This window comes from Ciona robusta, chromosome 5 (genome assembly GCF_009617815.1).
Source record: "Ciona robusta chromosome 5, ASM961781v2".
Taxonomy (NCBI): domain Eukaryota; kingdom Metazoa; phylum Chordata; class Ascidiacea; order Phlebobranchia; family Cionidae; genus Ciona; species Ciona robusta.
In genome coordinates, this window is record NC_143239.1 from 5254981 (window position 1) to 5273640 (window position 18660).

At 39.9% G+C, this 18660-nt stretch overlaps 2 protein-coding genes across 2 annotated transcripts; both read left to right on the top strand.

Moving 5' to 3' along the window:
* The first annotated feature begins 4181 nt into the window (after window positions 1-4181).
* LOC149735899 (protein rolling stone-like) lies at window positions 4182-10316 on the top strand. The gene is made up of 4 exons (XM_089878042.1): window positions 4182-4324; window positions 4818-5031; window positions 5438-6928; window positions 10171-10316. Exons 1-3 carry the CDS (start codon window positions 4241-4243, stop codon window positions 5998-6000), a joined length of 861 nt encoding a protein of 286 aa, XP_089734168.1. The 5' UTR covers window positions 4182-4240; the 3' UTR covers window positions 6001-6928; window positions 10171-10316.
* Window positions 10317-10515: 199 nt separating this feature from the next.
* On the top strand, window positions 10516-18616 carry LOC149735900 (carboxypeptidase Z-like). Its single transcript, XM_089878009.1, has 15 exons — window positions 10516-10805; window positions 11181-11298; window positions 12137-12242; window positions 12437-12546; window positions 12860-12972; window positions 13214-13323; window positions 14172-14339; window positions 14595-14747; window positions 15009-15173; window positions 15468-15683; window positions 16016-16118; window positions 16347-16486; window positions 16711-16810; window positions 17130-17245; window positions 17684-18616. Exons 1-15 carry the CDS (start codon window positions 10700-10702, stop codon window positions 18404-18406), a joined length of 2547 nt encoding a protein of 848 aa, XP_089734135.1. The 5' UTR covers window positions 10516-10699; the 3' UTR covers window positions 18407-18616.
* Window positions 18617-18660: the final 44 nt, after the last annotated feature.

Sequence of the window (18660 nt, forward strand, 5' to 3'; positions counted from 1 at the left end):
TACAATTCTCCTTCCACTACGAGTATGATAAAATGGACTGTGATTAGAATTAGATTCAGAAGTAATAGGATTAGAATTTGGCGGTGGAATTGGTTGAAGAAACCTACGATTTCTACGAAGCGAACCCCTTTCCGTATGAACAACATATGAACGACTATTGTGCTCTCGTTCAACCACACCCTCGCGTCGAGTGGGTTCCCTTTTATCATGTCCATTTATCCAGACATATGTCTCCGGTGACAATTTCGGCAATGTCCGAGTTCGATGTCGATCATCGTAGTTTCGTCGTTGTCTCTCCTTTATGCGATTTTCTCGTTCGCGAAAATCTTTTAGGTATGGCCATCTCGGTCGAAGTGATGTTGGCCACACTGGTAGAGGTGTTCGAAGAGATCTGCCCATGAGCAATTCCGCTGGAGAATATCCCGACTCCAGTGACGTATTTCTATAAGCCAACAAGGCTAAGTATGGATCGTTCGACTTTTTCAAGAGTTCTTTTACTGTCCTCACTGCCCGCTCAGCTTGCCCATTACTTTGAGGATAACGTGGGCTGCTCGTCGTATGCTTAAACCCATACTCTGTAGCGAAAGCTTTAAATTCATACGAAGCGTACTGTGGTCCATTGTCGGAGACGAATTCGACAGGCACCCCGTATCTAGCAAAAACAGATTTTAAGCTTTGAATTACATTACCAGAGGTGGTTCCCCTGTCTAGCAGAGCAATCTCGATGAATCGAGAAAAATAGTCGATAACCAACAAGTACGTCTTGTTTTGCCAATAGAATAAATCGGAAGCCACTTTCAGCCATGGACCATCCGGCAATATGCTCTTCATCATCGGTTCAGAATTGATAAATCTATAATGAGTACAAACGTAACAGTTAGAAACAAGGGCCTCGATATCCCTATTTAGTCCTGGCCACCAAACCGACGATTTTGCCCGGTTTCGGCACTTGGTTATTCCTTGGTGCCCATGGTGAATTCTATCTAAAATCTCTTTACGTAAGGCTTTAGGAATTACTATTCGACATCCGTTTAACAAGCACCCGTTTTCGACCGTTAGATCTGAACAGACAGTTTTGTATGCTTGCATGCGATAATCTAGTTTTGCGTTTTCCGGCCACGAAGATTTAATATACTTAATTACGGTTTGCAACATTTCGTCTCTCTCCGTCTGCTGCTTGATTTCTTCCAAACGTTTATCAGTCACCGGAAAGGATCTACAAACTTCTTGTACATAACTGCTAAGTACAGAACATAAATTTTCATCATCGTTTGTAGTTGTTTCTGGAGACCGAGATAGTGCATCTGCTGTGCTCAATAATTTACCTGGAACATACTTAATTTTATATGTAAACCACATTAGCCTCATTCGCATCCGTTGTATTCTTGGGGACAGTTCGTTTATACATTTTTTTCCCAACAACGCGACTAAGGGTCGGTGGTCTGTCTCAATCTCAAATTCGAGACCGATTAAATAGTCTTTGAATTTTTCGCAAGCCCAGGTAGTTGCAAGCGCTTCTTTTTCAATTTGCGCATATTTTTGTTCAGTGGTATTTAACGCTCTAGAAGCAAATGCAATTGGTTTGTTAAATCCATTTACCTTTTGTAGCAAAACGGCTCCAAGTCCATAAGAGGATGAGTCCGCGGAAATTGTGGTCTCTCGCTTTGGATCGTAATGTGCTAAAACTGGCAATTTGCACAAGTTCTCCTTAATCTTCAAAAACGCGTCCTGTTGCTCCTTCTCCCACGTCCATAGGTTACATTTCTGTAGTAACTTACGTATCGGTGCGGTCATGTCTGAAAATCCTGGAATAAATTTCGCTAGTTGATTTGCCATTCCGAGAAATCTTCGTACGCCCGACACATCCGTAGGTCTCTTCATTTCTTCAATGGCCGATATTCTCCTCGGGTCTGCGTGCACCCCCGATGCATCCACTATGTGGCCTAGAAATTTAATTGAGTTTTTAGAGAATTCACACTTATCATTTAATGTCACTCCTGCTTTGTTAAGTCGTTCAAGAACTTCGTTTAATGTTTGATCGTGCTTCGCTTGATCACTACCTATGATCAAAATATCATCCATTTTGCAGAGTACATTTGGTATTCCTTCTAGTATCTGCGACATCCTTCTTTGAAAATGTTCTGGTGCTGAACAGATGCCAAACGGCAACCTATTGAAGCAAAATCGCCCCCATGGTGTTATAAAGGTTGTTAATGGTTTGCTTTCATTTGCTAGAGGGATTTGCCAAAAACCCGAATTGGCATCAAGCTTGGTAAATACTTTAGCCGAGGAAAGTTTAGCCAGTGTTTCATCTACTGTCGGCAACATTAGGCGTTCTCTACATACGCCCTCGTTCAAAGACGTGAAGTCAACGCAAATTCTCACCTTTCCGTTTGGCTTCGGGACTACGACCATTCCTGAACACCAGTCCGTCGGTTGCGTGATCCTCGTGATGACCCCGGATGCTTCCATGTGTTGTAGTTCTATTTGCACTCGTTTTAATAGCGGATGGGCTATCCTTCTTGGCGTAGACAAACAAAATGGTTTTGCGTTATCTTTTAATTTAATGTTATAAGCCTCACCAAAATTGCCTAACCCGCTGAATAACTTGGGAAACCGTCTTCGGTATAGGTTTACTTCTAGCTCGCAAATCTTTGCCAGCGCCTTTAAGTTTTTAATTGCCTTCCACCCAAGTAATGCTTGCGATAGTCCAGGGATCACATGTATTTCTTCTTTACAAACTCTCTTACCGATTCTTAATTTAGCGACGAACATTCCATCGTGTGCTAACGATTCGTCTTTTGGTCCAGAAATTGCCAAAGCGGAACGTTCTAGTGGCGTCGTAAATAGTTCGTAAATGTCTTTTCCGATAACCGTAACATCCGCTCCCGTATCGATTTTAAATTCCACTGGTATCTCGTTTACGTGCACGATTATGAAACGTTCGTCCGTACCTGACGTAGAAATTGAGCCCAGAAAAGCAGTTTCGGTTTCTATAACCACATTGTGCACTCGGTGTGTTTTACACCTTGATTTAAAATGTCCTCTAGTGCCACACGCGTAACATGTCGCATTGCTCGCGGGGCAGAATTTCCTCGGATGCGCGTTTCTCCCGCACCATTCGCAACAAGCTGCCACTCTGGGACGTTGATTAGAACGCTGATTAAAAAACGGTTGCGGTGCACGGCGGTTTTCCACTTTAAAACCCCCGCCTCTCTTTGTACGCACCAAGTCGAGCGAGGAGCTATGCTGTTCTTTGAGCAACGGTTGTTGCTTTTTAACGACGTCCGTATTTCTAATCACGCTTATGGCTCTTTCCAACGTGAGGTCCGCCATTAATTGCAGCCTTTCTGATAGTGATCGGTCACCAATCCCTACAACTAACCGATCGCGAATCATTTCTTCCCGTAATTGACCATAGTTACAGCTAGAAGCTAACGTGTACAAAGACGTAATAAAGTCATCCACCGATTCTCCCGTATATTGATAACGTCGGTTAAACAATGACCTTTCATAAATTACGTTACGCCGGACATTAAAATAATTATCAAATCGTCCCTTAATTTCTGTGTAACTTCCCGCTTGTTGCTCGGTTAAATGAAATGAACTTAAAATGTCATCACCTTTAGATCCAAGTAGGTACATGAGAGTGTTAACCTGCTTGGATGCGCTCGCTTCTACCAACCCTGAAGCTTCCTTATACCTTTCAAACCTTCTTATCCACGATTCCCATTCTTGTGGTCTTTGAAAATTAAAGGATTCTGGCGGCGAGATCTGAAATGCCATTCTGACACCATGTAGTGAGTCTCTATAGGAGTCGATTAGTGTTAGCTTGCCTTGTATTGCGTAGCACGTCTAGTGAGAAAGGAAGAGAGCGATCAAGGTCGACAGGCGTATTTATATGCACGTGTTACATAGAGATCATATATCACTACACCTAAACCCTGATTCGCGCATTGGTAAAACTAGATGTAATTTTAAGTAGTCAAAACAGCTGATTATTGTTAATTCGGGAATCGAAATGTTAGTGTTCGTAGCTTGTAGCAAAAATAACTCGTCTCACTAATATCGTCACGCTGCATCGTCATATCAGTGACGCTTTTTCCTGTTCGGTCTGAGTAAGATACAACTGTCCGCGTGTCAAGAGAATTGTTAGTAACTGTGACAGTGCAAATCGTTACCTTATATGCAACTACTCAACTGAAAACTAATAGAAATAGTTTAGTGTTTAATTGTAAGCATGGCTACAAGCTGCGGGTTCGAATTCAAAGCAAAACACTTCTGGTATACAGACGTTGAAGCCGAAAAGTTTCAGAGAATTCAGGTTTGTTGATTTAACTTGCTTTGATCGAACTCACCTACAGCATATGTGTTTTGACAGTACAGGATTTATAACCGAGTATTTAGATAGTATTGTGGTAATATGTTAGTGAAATATAAAAAGTAACGTCACATTCTTTACCCGCTATATAGCGATAGGCATATCTGTTCTTTTTTTTTGTATAAAATACTTTTACCGTAGTGTTCCCACATATTTCCAACGTGTAACTTAGTGCATACACTCTTAATTATCTGCAAATATGATGTAGATAAAATTAAAGTATGGATTATGTAAAATATCATTTAAAGTTTTTGGCAAACGTAAAGCTATGGGTAATTGTTATTTTTGGACGTAACAATTACATAAATGGACGTAATAATTGCATAAGTTCGTAAACGTTATGTAAGGTTCAACGTAACCTTTAGTTACTGTCATTGAACCTAACTACCTTTTAACGTAATTACCACAGTCGAGTAACACGCTGCATAATTTACAGTGGACACCAAACAGATGGATTCACCTTGCTTACCGCGGCTTTATGTTCGCTTACACAATAGGCTGGCTTATCGGTGCGTATGTAGTTAACACAACAAGCACTGTATACCAGTTTATAAGCAATTGGACGGAAGTGGTGATGAACCTTTATTTTCTGATCGCATTTCTAGTGTCAATATACGGTGCTGCTACAAGAGGCAAAGCACCGTCTAAAGGTACTTTAGTAAAGTTGCATATAGTAGGGTGGGGTAAGATGGGACACGTTTTCATTCTTTTTTTTTTCACTTTAACCGTGTCCTTACGACTTCAAAAGAGCGTTGATAATTGGGCCAAACACGACCAGAAAATATGGGATTTATGAGCCAACTGCATCCCATCTTTTCCCACTCTATTAAAACATTTTAAACGCACACAAAAGAGTTTGTAAATTAAAGCTTAATTTACAATAAAACATGATCAGTATTATTTGTAATATTGGTTTATAGTCATATCCGATATTTCCTGTATGTTATACCTTCATAAACGTATAGCGTTTAGAAAACAATAACAAATGACTTCCTTTTGCCGAATTTACGTTTTGTTTATGTTTTTTAGTTTAAATTAAATGTAGCTTGTTTGTAGGCCCGCTGCGATGGTTCCATATCATAAACTGGTGGATGTTTAATGTAGCAACCGTGGCTGCATTTAATGTAACGATCTTCTATTGGGCTTTGATTGGACGAACACGGACAGCGGAACGAAATCTGCGACCTGTTACATTCCATTTACACGTCACTAACTCAATCCTCATGCTCATCGATATATTTATGGTTGCTTTCCCTGTCCGTCTCCTGCATTTCTTCTACGCCCCGTTATATGGAGTTGTGTATATTCTCTTCATGCTTATTCTGCATTGGACCAACGTTAACTCAGCAATATATGCAGCCGTTAACTGGAGTACCAGCCCTGCTACCTCAGCTGGCTACAGCATTGCAGCGGTCATAGTTCTGCCTATAGTACTACATGCTATAGTATTCGGACTTTACCACCTCAGAGCACTAATCGCGAGAAGGACTGTTCTAAAAGGAGAGCAGTCGGGAGATGGCGCCACAGCGCAGTTTGGTGAAGTGGAATTGGGAAAAACTAATGCTGCTTTTGAACCATCGGACACCCCGAAGCCCGAAACAGACAGCACTGCGATGTAGAAGCAGCCTTAACTTACCCTTCGTATATTTTAATACTTTAACCTATTACCGCGCTTAATATTATTCGTAATTTTACTCAATACCCGCACTCACAAAATCACCCTAACTGTGTTTTTAAATTAAAGACAACGTTTCATTTCCACCAAGAAACCCCACGTCCCATTTCGACTTGTAAATAATTTATTGTTCTATTCGGCGACCTTTACCTACAGCCGGTTATTGAATTGTTTTTACGGTTTCTTGATGCCCATTTTGGCGGCGTCTGTGGTGTAATTATACCACATTTTTTCCTTGGTTTTCCCAACAACAGTGCTCGATAGCTGACGGTGTTCTTAATGCAATATTGATTGCGGTTGAGTATAAGTTGACCTTCTAAACCGACACCGGTTGTTACAGTTTTATACAAACTGCATCCTTTTGTACCCTTGATTTTTATTTTTGCGCAAAATACGTTATAATACAAAATTTCCCATACTACTCTTAAAATGCATATATGGGTGTTTGTATGTACACCACTGTATACCTGCACGTTTAAATGAGTTTTAATGCAAGTTATCGTGGGAAGGCAACAGTACACTACATTATTAGCTCGGGGCGATAAAGCACTGGTGTTAATTGTTTCGGTGAGAAATCCTACTTGATTTACAAATTGAACAACGCTAGCTGCAGACTAATTACAGGGTTACATTCGGTTGTCCTACTTTTTGGCATAGAAACTTAGACAAAAGATAAGAATGTAAGGACTAGTTCAATTTAAACAAACGGTCAAGCCTGTACTTATGATACGAGGCAGTAACGTGTTTAAAAGTTAAATTTAATTCTGCAGTGAAGCAAGTTTTCAACATAGCTGTGTTACAAGATTACGACAAAATAAGCATTGTATAAGGTGAGGGGAGACGGGACACCTTTAGCATCCAAAAAAGTCAATGTGGGTCGTGGGGTGGATTGTACATGTTTTCAGTCTATTTTCTCGTCCTATTTGCTGGTAAAAAAAATAACTTCCACAGACCGTTGTTAATTGTTTAAATCACAGGGTATTCGGGTATTATGTTCTAAATGTGTCCCATATTACCCCACCCTGTAAACAACGAAACGCTTAGACCACAATCTGTAATGTATACGGTTATAAGGGTACAGGGCTCATATGAGCTTTAACGGAGGATGTATAACATTACCTGGTTAGCTATTGAAACATATATCGGTAGTTGGTATATTCATCAAACATTCATGCATTTTTGTGGTCGTGTATCATAGATTATAAAATACGGTATAACATAGAAAGGAGTCTTAGGTATATTATATGAATTACATGTACTAGATATATGCCTTATGGTAAATGTAGTTTTATAATTTACAATAACTTGTGATTTTGTGTTTGCGGTTACATCAGTTATGGTGATGCGGCATACTAGTTGAAGTTGTATAGCAATTTCATAAATACGGTGCGCGCTCTTCGCAAATAATCACCTCGGAGCGTTTTCTCGGTCTTAATTTTAGCCGCTTCTCCAAAATTCGTAGCGTTCACGCTTATAGGTGACGTGGTAATGAGAAGCCGATTTCGTTTTACTGTAAAGTCGCCTTCAGTTGTGGCAGCCTGGGGGCAATGCTTGTGCGCCCGCTTGCCTTATCATTTGCTTCTGTTGAATTGTATCGTGACTGCGGTCTATAGCCTGGTGTATAATGCTGTAGCATAGAGTTAGTGTACAGCAGTATTTTAAAGTAGAGCAGCTCTAGACTTTTATACTTTTTTTAATAAATGACTCATTCTATTTTAATGTGTAGGTACGCAGTTTGGCGGGTTACCGAAACGCTATTATGGTAAATCCAAGCATTTAATCTTTTACCGATCAAAAAATAGTTGTGGGGCGTCAAAAGGCAAAAGTGTGTTTTCTGGGCGTTTAGTTGTGCATCATACATTCGTGCACAATTGTAAGTATTGAAAACCTTATGGCAGCTGCGAGGCCGTTAATCTTTGTATGACGCGGCGTGATGCGAATGTTTGATTGATTGGTGTATGAAGGGTATCTCCTGCACGGATTTCCCGATCACAAGGAAAGATGAGCACGAAACTTAGTTATCGGCGTGTTGCACTGCTTGTCAATTCGACAGTCGTGTGTTTTGAGTTATGATACCAACTCTCGATTTTAACACGACATTGCGTGCAGGCGTATCGGTACGTTTTATTCGAACGAATTTGCCACAAACGCTTATAGCAATATAGAGATACAATAGCGCATTCGGATCTCCACATCACGCATATTATACAAAGCGAGCGGCGCCATAAAAGCAGAGGCCACCCGTCGGTCGTTGCAATCCAATGACGTAATACTGCATTCTAATCTTTGACCACGTTTGTGGTCGTCAGCCGCTGTATGTGTGTGCGTGCTCGTGTGTCTCGTGGCAATAGAACGTACAGTAGACAACCCGGCGAATTTGCCTGCGGTACAGTCGCTGCGTGGCAAGAGGGAGGGTTGAATAAGTTGTTAGAGCACGCATAATGACTTTAGATCGTCACCAGTATAGTCCAAGTCGTAATTAGACTAGCAACCACTGCGTCGAGTTGCTAATACGAAGAATAGTCATGTTTGTCTCCCGACAAGGCTGTAATTATCTTTCGCATCGTGACTTGGTTTGTCTGCAACCTTTTTTAGAGTTGATAGACGTGCTTTTATGACGTCGGTGCGTGTATGTGTGATTTGTTACCCATTCAAATTTGCGACGAGCCAATTTAAATGAATTGAGAGACCGCATTGGTGTTAAGTTGTACAGACTGATGAACCAAGGCGCAGGACTGATGTAACACCCCGGTGTCAATCTTAGGGAACGGCTACATGAGTTTATATTCAGGCGAACAGGACCTGCGCTGAAGACGCTAAAAGTTTGCGGTTTACGCTAGAGTAACCAGAGCCACAGCGGCTCTGCTTTTCGCGGATAGGACATCCCGTTCGCACTGAATGATTCTGTGTCCTAAATCGTTGCAGTGATTCACGACGGAATAGACAGCTACCTATGCGCTTCCAGGAAAGGCCGATTCATTAGCTTGCAGACTAGGTAAACGCCGCCTTTGTTTGTGCCAATGTGCTTAATTCAAATTGGGCCTGAAGCCGCGGCGTAATTGTGCATTTGGGGCGGTCGTGCCAAAGCCAAAGGGTGGGTGCTTGCAGAGATAACTCTTGCTTGCGCTCGGTACCAAAGCTGGCTGCGAAGGGATGTGCTGAATATTTGATGAATGCGTAAGCTGCAGGGATGGACGAGGGCGGGAAAAAGTAACGACTGCGCCTGACGACCCGAGCATGGTGATTGATAGAAACCGGCGCGCTCGTTGCCGAGGTATAAATGTTACACGGCACGGTGGCCTGATTTACTGTGAACCGTATCGGCAAAGCGGCTACTCGTATGCGCTTAGTGAGAACTTGCGTTTAAGAGCCGCGACCCTCTGGGTATACGAGTGTACAGTACGGTAATAGTCTCGTATAAATAAGTTATTGAAGGTAAACGGTTCGTCGCGTCCGCATTACCTGGTCGATCGGCCACTGAACGAACTGAACTGAACTTAAGTGACCTTGGTAAAGATAGCGGGTAGGGTGTTAAGCTTAGCGCTGAATAGGCAGCTTATTCTTCACAGTGGAGGTAAAGATTGTGGTGAATTTAATGAACACGATTTTTGCTTTCCACTGCACAAGAACATGTATGCAAAGTTCAACTCAGTGCTGGTAATAACACAGGTTAAAAATCTTTAAATAGATAGTCACGATTCGTATAGGGGCGTTGTCAAAAGTAGTGTTTCTCCTTTTAAGCGTAAGTTTTTTGCCTGCAGTAAAAGCGTGTTTTACTTGAGACCAATTTCAAGTTGGTCGTAACGCTTTGCTGGGATAGCAGCCATCAATAAGTCATGAAGTTTGACTTGGGGGTTTGCGCGTATGCGCTCATGTTTACTCCCATGACGTGGTGTTGATATATAACAGTGGGCCACTCGTCGCCTCTGGCGTTCAGACATGTTATCCACGTTGCTTATACGATTTTCTAACAGCAATTATGTGAGGTCAACTACGGCCAAGTTAATCTTCTTCCCGTAATAGGTCAATGCGGTTTCTTAGTTCCTGTACAGTATGTTGGTTTTACTCTTTGCTTACATTTTACGATTAACACGTGTTCATGGTGTATTTACAGATACAGAGAAGCAGCAGCATCGAAAAACCTGTCACGGTTCAGTGAACATCATACGTCATCCTTGAGACACCGACATGACGTGTGAGAAGCGCTCCTGAAAATACTGACGCCAGCGAAACGAGCAGTAAATACAAACTTCACCCAAACACCTTGTTCTGTTGTTTTGAGCACTTCACGGCTTTCATGCGTATTAGGTTTGCTCGCCTACACACATTCTGTAACGTCGTATACGTGATGATTTATCAGTGCGTATGCTGATTTAAGGTTGAAGTTCGCCCTACGCTGTGTGAACATACTGTGCTGTCGGTAGACATCTGTATGTTTTGTGCATGCATTGGTTCCTATTTGATGACTAGTGCAATCAGAACGCGCCGCATTTCGCGCCGAGTCAACAAAACTTCCTTTTAATCAGTGACTGGCGCTACGAAACACATAACAGTTCTCCCGTGTCCCAGGTGACTTGGCCAATGGTCGCACTGCCAGCTTAGAACGCTGATAAACTTCTCAGAACAGTGTACCGGCGACAGGGATGGCGATTTCACGGCAGCTCAATTTCAGGGCCATTTCGGTTCTTGGTTTATTGTTTTTCTGCGGAATTGCCGCAGTACATGACCCATTCGCTTTCGGCCTTAGAAGTAAGTAAAGAAGGGTATTAGTTAAGCTTTTAGACAGTGCGTATATGTGCAGTCTTAAAATCACCAACGACAATGTAAAAAATATCAACTCCAAAGGCATTTTACGCGATGAGAAAGTGTTAAGTATAATAAGACGGGGCAAGACGGGATACCTTTAGAAAACAATATCCCAATATACTGATCATGTTTTAAACAATTAATAACGGTCTATGGGATTCTCGAGGATAAGGTTTTATAGTTTTTTGGGTATTTTTTTACTACCTAATGCGGAACGAAAAAAAGATTGAAAAGGTGTCCCATCTTCCCCAACTCTACTGTATATATATCAGTCATACTTTACCCTGACTAATTTAGTGTTTACTTAACCTAATTAAGGTGAATGCGAGCTTATCAATCTACCTCGGTGTGGAAAACTACAGAGTGGATTTATCAGTTTACCAAATCCATTTGGTCATTGGACTCAATTGGAGATAGTCAACAGTTTGAACTACAAGTAAATGAAATAATGAATGAATGAGAGATATGGAACACTACTATATGGTTGTGCTGTATATAAATGTTTGCCAAGTTTGGATATTTACCGTTTTTAATATATAACTAATCGGGTGCGGGAGAAGAGAAACTTTTTACACATAGTATCTAAATATCTTAATCGTGTTTTAAACAAATTACCAACGATCTATGGAAGTCGTGAGGATAATGTTTTATAATTTGTTGATTGTTCTTTGTTTATTACCAAATGGGATGGGAAAATAGAATAAAAGTGTCCCATCTGCCCCCACCCTACTATATATTTGAGTGGGGTAAGATGGGACATGTTTTTCATTCTTCTTTCGCCCCATTTTGTAATAAATAAAAACTACTTACAGAATTATATAACCGTAGCCCCGCGACCATTGACATAGCGTTGTTAACTGTTAAAACAACGACCAGGAAATATGGGATTTATTGTTTAAAAGTAATTTATGCTAATGTCACATACTGGGTGCACACTTCTTAACCACTCGGTTGGTATTTTAAAAAGATTATAAACTACTGTTTTGAGAGATTGTGAATGCCATTTAGGATCTCCGTAAAGGGGCTTTGTATTACAATGGTCATAAAATAGCTATTTGCATTATATGTAATATGACCTATATATTTAATCGTGTATGTATATATCTATACTATATAGCGTTCTCATTAGCTATTTGCATCTCCGTATATACACGCATTTAACATATATACCATTTGCATTACATATTAAGTTCAAAATAGTGCACCTGCGTATTTAAACATTGTAAATTAAAAAATCGAAAACACTTAATTAGTTTAACTCTTTGTCAATTCAGATTCCTTGAACGAGCAAGTGAGGTACTTATGACACAAGCAGAGTCAGTACACAGTGAGGAAGCATCCAATGTAACGTTCGAAGATTTTCAACGTTGCGAACAACAGGTTTGTAGTTTAATAACAACACGGTTGCTTAGAAATAACAACCGTAACTAGATTTTGGCCAGAACCCGCAAAATGCTGCCCGGTTCTTTTAGGATTATGAGGTTACGATTATATAATTCTAACACGAAATGTGGACGAGAAAACAGAATATAATCATGTACCATCCCACCCCAACTTACTATACACATTTTCAGATACACCAGTTGACTTGCGCTGTGATCGCGCCGAAGTGTTTCTTCTTGAGTAGACTTAGCGTGAGCAGCGTACCTCCTTGCAAGAGAGTTTGCGTCGAGGTACGTGAGAGGTAGGAGACCGTGTATGACGCTTTTCCCTGTGGATTATAAAAGTGAAATTGCAAGTAAACTGAATTTGAGACACCCAATTTTAGGATGCGTTTGTCCGAACCTATATGGCCGTATGATGTCTATTTGGCTACCCTGACTTAATACGTGGTAACTTACACGCGGGGTGTATAAACAAAATCCCACGTTGTAACAAATGTAGTTTTCCGGACACGCAAGAGTAAAACAAGAACATTCGTCACCATTCTGTATATTTATATTTTTAACTTATAAATATTGAATTCGACTTTCTTAACTGTTAGTGTATTAATACAGATGCAGCGACCTGCTTATTTCAGGCGGATTGCAATGGCCCGTATTTCTCGACTGTCAAGAGTTCATAGAATGCGACATTGAAACTGTATGCAGAGGAAGGCGAAGTGTTTTGCGTGAGTTTGTTACTTATTAACCAGTGTTATTATGAATCATGCGAACATGCATGTGTTATGGGGCCAGCCATGCTTTTATTAAAAACTTTTTTTCCATAGCGTGTTTGTATTTCTTGTATAGGCGTGTTTTTAACTACTGCGGTCGTTTTGCTGCCAGTTTACTTCTCTTCGTTGTTCGAGTTAATCTGATCTTCGTTAATGTATTCGAGATTAATTAAAAACTATCTTTTCTTGTCCCCAGCTCCCGTGTCAAAGTCGGGCGAACGTAGACATCATTTCCACAGATTAAAAAGGCCAGCACGCCTCCCACCATTCCAGTTCAAACACCATTCTCAAATGCATCTAAAAAGGGTAATATTCGTTTTGGCTTCGTGAAATACTTTAAATTCTTTATAGTGAGAAAGAATATAGTGGGTTGGGGTAAATTGTTTCATGTTTTCATTTTTTATTGTACCATTTAGTAGTAAACAAAGGATATTTACAGAATTATATTTCTTCACGTAAATGGGTAAATTGTGCTAAAGGTGCCTCGTCTTACCCCACCCTACCATATTTTAAAATTAGTATTATCAAATTCGGTTCCATTACCACGAGCAATGTTGACACGACGACATTAAACTAAATAACGATCGTTCAACCATTCATTGATTGCTTTGATCCCTACCATCGATCGACAAGCAGACTTTAAACAAACTTGATTGAAAACGTAACAAATTCAAGTTCACATATGCTTACACGTACAACACACTATGTATGCAAATACACCTGACAAGTTTTAAAACATCCATTTTAGGGGCATTCCTGACGTTTTGGCATATGCTTATACTCCTCATGTTGGATAATATAGTTTAAAACGCCAATTTTTTTTGGTAGTGTAGTATTTTGGTAGTTTAAATAATATATATATATAAGATATATATAACTCTCAATAAAATATTAAATCAAATTATAGTCTTTACGACTCAGCGTTGCGAATTGTAGAAATTACCATTATGATATTATGTGCCAACGGTATATCCAGCTTATCCCACTGTACTATGATTTGTTTCCTATACATTATCCAAGAGGCCATAAAGTTACATTCAATCGGACTGCAAATTTATACCCGTACACTGCGAATCGTAGATGTAATGCGAGATGCACCCGTTTGTCGCCTATGAGTCTATGTACATGCATGAATCATCTCTATACATTCACAGATGTTAAGGAAGATAGTCCACGCCTGTCCGGACATTACTCGCTTTTATGAGATCGGAAAATCCGTGGAAAGGCGACCGCTGTGGGTGATTGAATTTTCAGACAACCCTGGTCAACACGACGAACTAGAACCTGAAGTGAAATGGGTCGGTGGTATCCATGGTAACGAGGTAAGTTAAGATTATAATCTGTTGCAGTCATTCATTTTATGCCCAGCGCTACTAATTGGAAATGCTAAATTTTCCACGTTTAGAAGCTCAACTAAAGCCAAACGGCATGATTGGGAAGAAGAAATCAACAGCAAAACAACAGTTGTTAAAACACGCTATAATTAAATGTGTGGAAAAGAGTGTCAGTTAAAAAGCGTGCTAGCTGTTGCAACCAACCAGGAACCGTATTGACATTTTTTTTATCATTATTATAAGGTGCTTGGAAGAGAAATGCTGATAGCGTTCGCTCATTATTTATGTCGGGAGTGGAAATCTGGCAACCAGAGAATCGTAAATATGATCAAAACCACTCGCATTCACCTCATGCCGACCATGAATCCAGATGGATATCATAAAGCTGGTCTTCAGGTAACATAACATTTGTTTTAGTATTGGTAATGAGCCAACTTCAGCCTACATATCAAGTTCCATCGCCGTAGGATCTCTAGAATTAAATTATGTTTTTTTAACATTTCATATTTTAACCATTTGATTTTGACTGTTGTTTTGTTACGCCAAACTATATGAGCACTATATTATAATGCCAGATTCACGTATTTTGTCACAGTTTTTTAAATTTAATCCTTTAATTACTGCCATGTTCAGTTCGTAACCGATATTCTCAAACAGCCAAAATATCGAAGGGATTGGTTAACCGGTCGTTATTCCAAGAAAGGATATGACCTAAACCGGAATTTTCCGGATTTGACCGCCGACATGTACCACAACGAGAAACACGGTGGACCAAACCATCACCTTGAGATTCCTATGGAATATTGGCGAAGTCACAGAGAGGCGAGTATTTCTATATAGTAGGATGGGGGAAGATGGGACACCTTTAGCACATGATATCCAAATAACCTGATCGTGTTTTAAACAATTAACAGCGGTTTGTAAGAGTCGTGGGGATTTAAATCTTTGAATGTTTTTTTGTTTACTATTAAATGGGATGAGAAAATAGAGTCAAAAGGTGTCCCATCTTCCTCCACCCTACTGTATAAACAGTATCTGCGAAAGTTTTTCAGCGAAAAAAAAATACTCTCTATATAGAAAGCGTCCATTTCTAATTCTGTTTCTTTAACTTTTCAGGACCATCTCCCGGAGATTCATGCTGTGATAAAATGGATAAAAAATTACCCTTTCCTACTATCGGCTCAGTTACACGGAGGGGAATTAGTGGCGAATTATCCTTACGACATACGGAGGATATCATCTGGCAAATGGCGTTGGTTAAGCGAAACTCCCGACTATGCCGCTTGCCCGGATGATGCCTTATTTCGAATGCTCGCATCTACATTTGCAGAGGTAATGTATGGTGTTTCAATAACCTTTGTTATAAAGTTTTGGGATTTTAATGTTAGATGTGGTGTATATGCTATATCGTTACTTTGTTTTTTGCTCTGCGTTTTTGTTATTTTTTTTTCAGTTAACCGATTATATATTGCTTTATAGTTGCACACACAAAACTCCTAACCCAACTCTCGCGAGCTGTACTCTAGAAATTAGTCATGGCAAATTAAAAATGTTAAACAACTCTTGTTTGGCTGCTAATTCTCTTCTCTTCGTTCCATAAATAACATGATATTCACTATCGTTTTTGAATGAATGAATAAAAATGATGTTATGTTATATTACAGAGCCATGGCACAATGGCTAACCCAATTCTAAACCGATGTGATGGGAATTTCGGTAGAAGGGGTGGCATTACTAACGGTGCTGACTGGTACACAGTACACGGAGGTAAACCCAGACATATGTTGCATTATGTTTACTAATATAAAACTTAATGCATCTTGTCCGGCGCGCTAGCAGACGTTTCTTTTTGGTTTGTCTAAGCAATACTAAAAAATCGAAACAAAAACAATTACTCCCAAAGTCACCTACATCGTAACTCGTAAGCGTGCACGAGGTGTGTGAAACAATACAGCCGTGCCTTACACTCATTCATTCAATTCTCTCATTTAACAGGCATGCAAGATTTCAATTACTTACACACCAACTGTTATGAGATATTGATTGAGATCGGGTGCCAAAAGTTCCCACCAGCTTACGTGTTGCCAGAGGAATGGATAAATAATAAGGAAGCGTTCATCGCTTATACCGAAAAGGTCAGTTTAGTTCGGTGTTGTAGTACACTGGTTGGCGCGCCCACCTCTGGCTTAAAGATTTTGGGTTCGAAGGGGAATACCTCTTTAAATGTTCCTTGTTCACTACCACATGGGACGAAAATAGAATGAGACATGTCCCATCTTCTTTCACCCTACTATATGTAATTCCCAGTGCTTCTAAATTCTGTTTAGTATATTTCTAATAAACCGGTTTTCCCGTACAGGCTCATGTAGGTATTAAAGGTTTGGTAACCGATGCTTACGGGGTTCGAATCCCAGATGCGGAAATCCAGGTTGAAGGAATTGAACATCATATTACAACAAGTATGTACGTCGCAGAACTGCTCATTAAAACTCAGTAGATTACATTCTGTCATTCTGGTTGCCGCAGTTTAAATTCAGTCGTAATTGAAGGTTTTATATAGCTTTAAATAGCTGCTTGCTACGGCTGTACATATAGACTGGAATTGGACGGGTGTAATTTCGATTAAAACATAGTATAATTTCAATCACCTTTAAAAGATGTACAATTTCCGTGATTAACATTTAGTAGTGTATGACTATAATATATGACTCATTGCGTTAAATTTAACGTCAAAAACATTCTGATACCAGCGTTTGTCACCTCACTTTTGTTTTACAGCTGAAAATGGGGAGTATTGGCGATTACTTACACCTGGAAGTTATTATGTTACTGCGGTTCATCCCCTATACAGAATACACGGTCAATTTGTGGAGGTTTTGAACAAACCCAACACGGTGAGTGTGACCGTACATTAAAACTGTGTATATGAGTATTTGGATAAAGTAATCAGTTTACAACGTAAATAAGATGGGGTTTCGCGCAGGGTTTCAGTGGAAACTCGCTTCGTAACCAACTTATATTATCTTGATTTCGATGCTCGTTACTGCTACCTAACGGCCTCTGCTTCTGTTCAGTGATTATTAATGGGTTGTCCAAATTGTGAGCCATACTAAAAAATCACCTACGTATTAAAGATGTAGAAACTCTTAGAGCGGGCACGTGGCGTAAAAAACATTGGTGCTAATAAATGCCTCACCGTGCGAGGATGAATAAGTTTCATTTATTCATTTACACTTTACAGTGCTGGTATGAGTAAATAACAATTAACTTGTAAATAAATTCTTAAACCATAAGCTCATATTAAATTGCCTTTGATTTTATCTTTTTGTTAGACGGAGGCAAAAAGAGTCGATTTTGTGCTTCATACTGAAGACGAATGGAATATAAAACTGCCGAAAATCGGACATCTGAAAATTCTTCCTGCACTGGTGACACCTCCGACACACGTGGAAAGCTACACAACTGTGGGAAACTACAACATAACAGAAGAAACACCTCTAAGTATTGCGCCTAATATTGCAGAGGGGATCTCTGTTTCACCAAACCAAAGTTCGTTTGAAACGCAAAAGTTTACTGAACCACCAACACTAAAGAGTACTGAACCAAAAAGGACAAAAATCATTAATTCAACGAAGGAATCTACTTCTACGTTTGTTGAAATAGTAATTAACACTTCTGGGAATCCACAAATTGAATCGACATCAAAAACTATAACGAATATAGCATCCGTTCTCGGCACGGGGAAATCAACAAACTTGTTTACAACGTCTTCAGATGGACTCTTGGAGGCTGAAAATACGACGGCGGTGAATTTGCCATTATCTATAACTGACCAAAGCAATGCAGTTACACGGTTTGTTAGGAATATGACAATTGTCGAATCTGAATTGGAGAAGTCCCAAAGCACTTCACCATTTTTCATCGAGAATAATTCTTCCTCCAGCAAGCCAACTGTAATGTTGAATGTATCGGACACTTCGTCTTCAGCTTTGTACACTTCAGTGAAGAATGAAGCTTCAACCCAAGGTAATGTAATAGATAACATAATAATATAGATAGAGCTTTCAACACATTACACGTCAAATGTAAAGACCAGATTGTCCGACATAAAATTTGACCAAAACCAACAAACTGCACCTACATTGGTTCAATCAACAAACAGTTCACTTTATAGTTCCAATGCGACGGAAACTTCCGTTCGTGATTTAGAAAACGACCTTATTGAAATAACAACAGGAAAACCTTTTCAAGTAAAAAATAAAAATCGGAACGAAACTTCCACCACTACGTATCGAACTCCAGAAGTTAT

Bases quoted from the DNA above. Each gene is read 5' to 3' on its own strand.
- LOC149735900 (XM_089878009.1), top strand. From the start codon at position 10,700: ATGGCGATTTCACGGCAGCTCAATTTCAGGGCCATTTCGGTTCTTGGT. The intron at 12,243-12,436 runs GTTTGTAGTTTA...ACACATTTTCAG, and splicing joins TTCAACGTTGCGAACAACAG to ATACACCAGTTGACTTGCGC. The intron at 14,340-14,594 runs GTAAGTTAAGAT...CATTATTATAAG, and splicing joins GTGGTATCCATGGTAACGAG to GTGCTTGGAAGAGAAATGCT.
- LOC149735899 (XM_089878042.1), top strand. From the start codon at position 4,241: ATGGCTACAAGCTGCGGGTTCGAATTCAAAGCAAAACACTTCTGGTAT. The intron at 4,325-4,817 runs GTTTGTTGATTT...CATAATTTACAG, and splicing joins AAAAGTTTCAGAGAATTCAG to TGGACACCAAACAGATGGAT. The intron at 5,032-5,437 runs GTACTTTAGTAA...GCTTGTTTGTAG, and splicing joins AGGCAAAGCACCGTCTAAAG to GCCCGCTGCGATGGTTCCAT.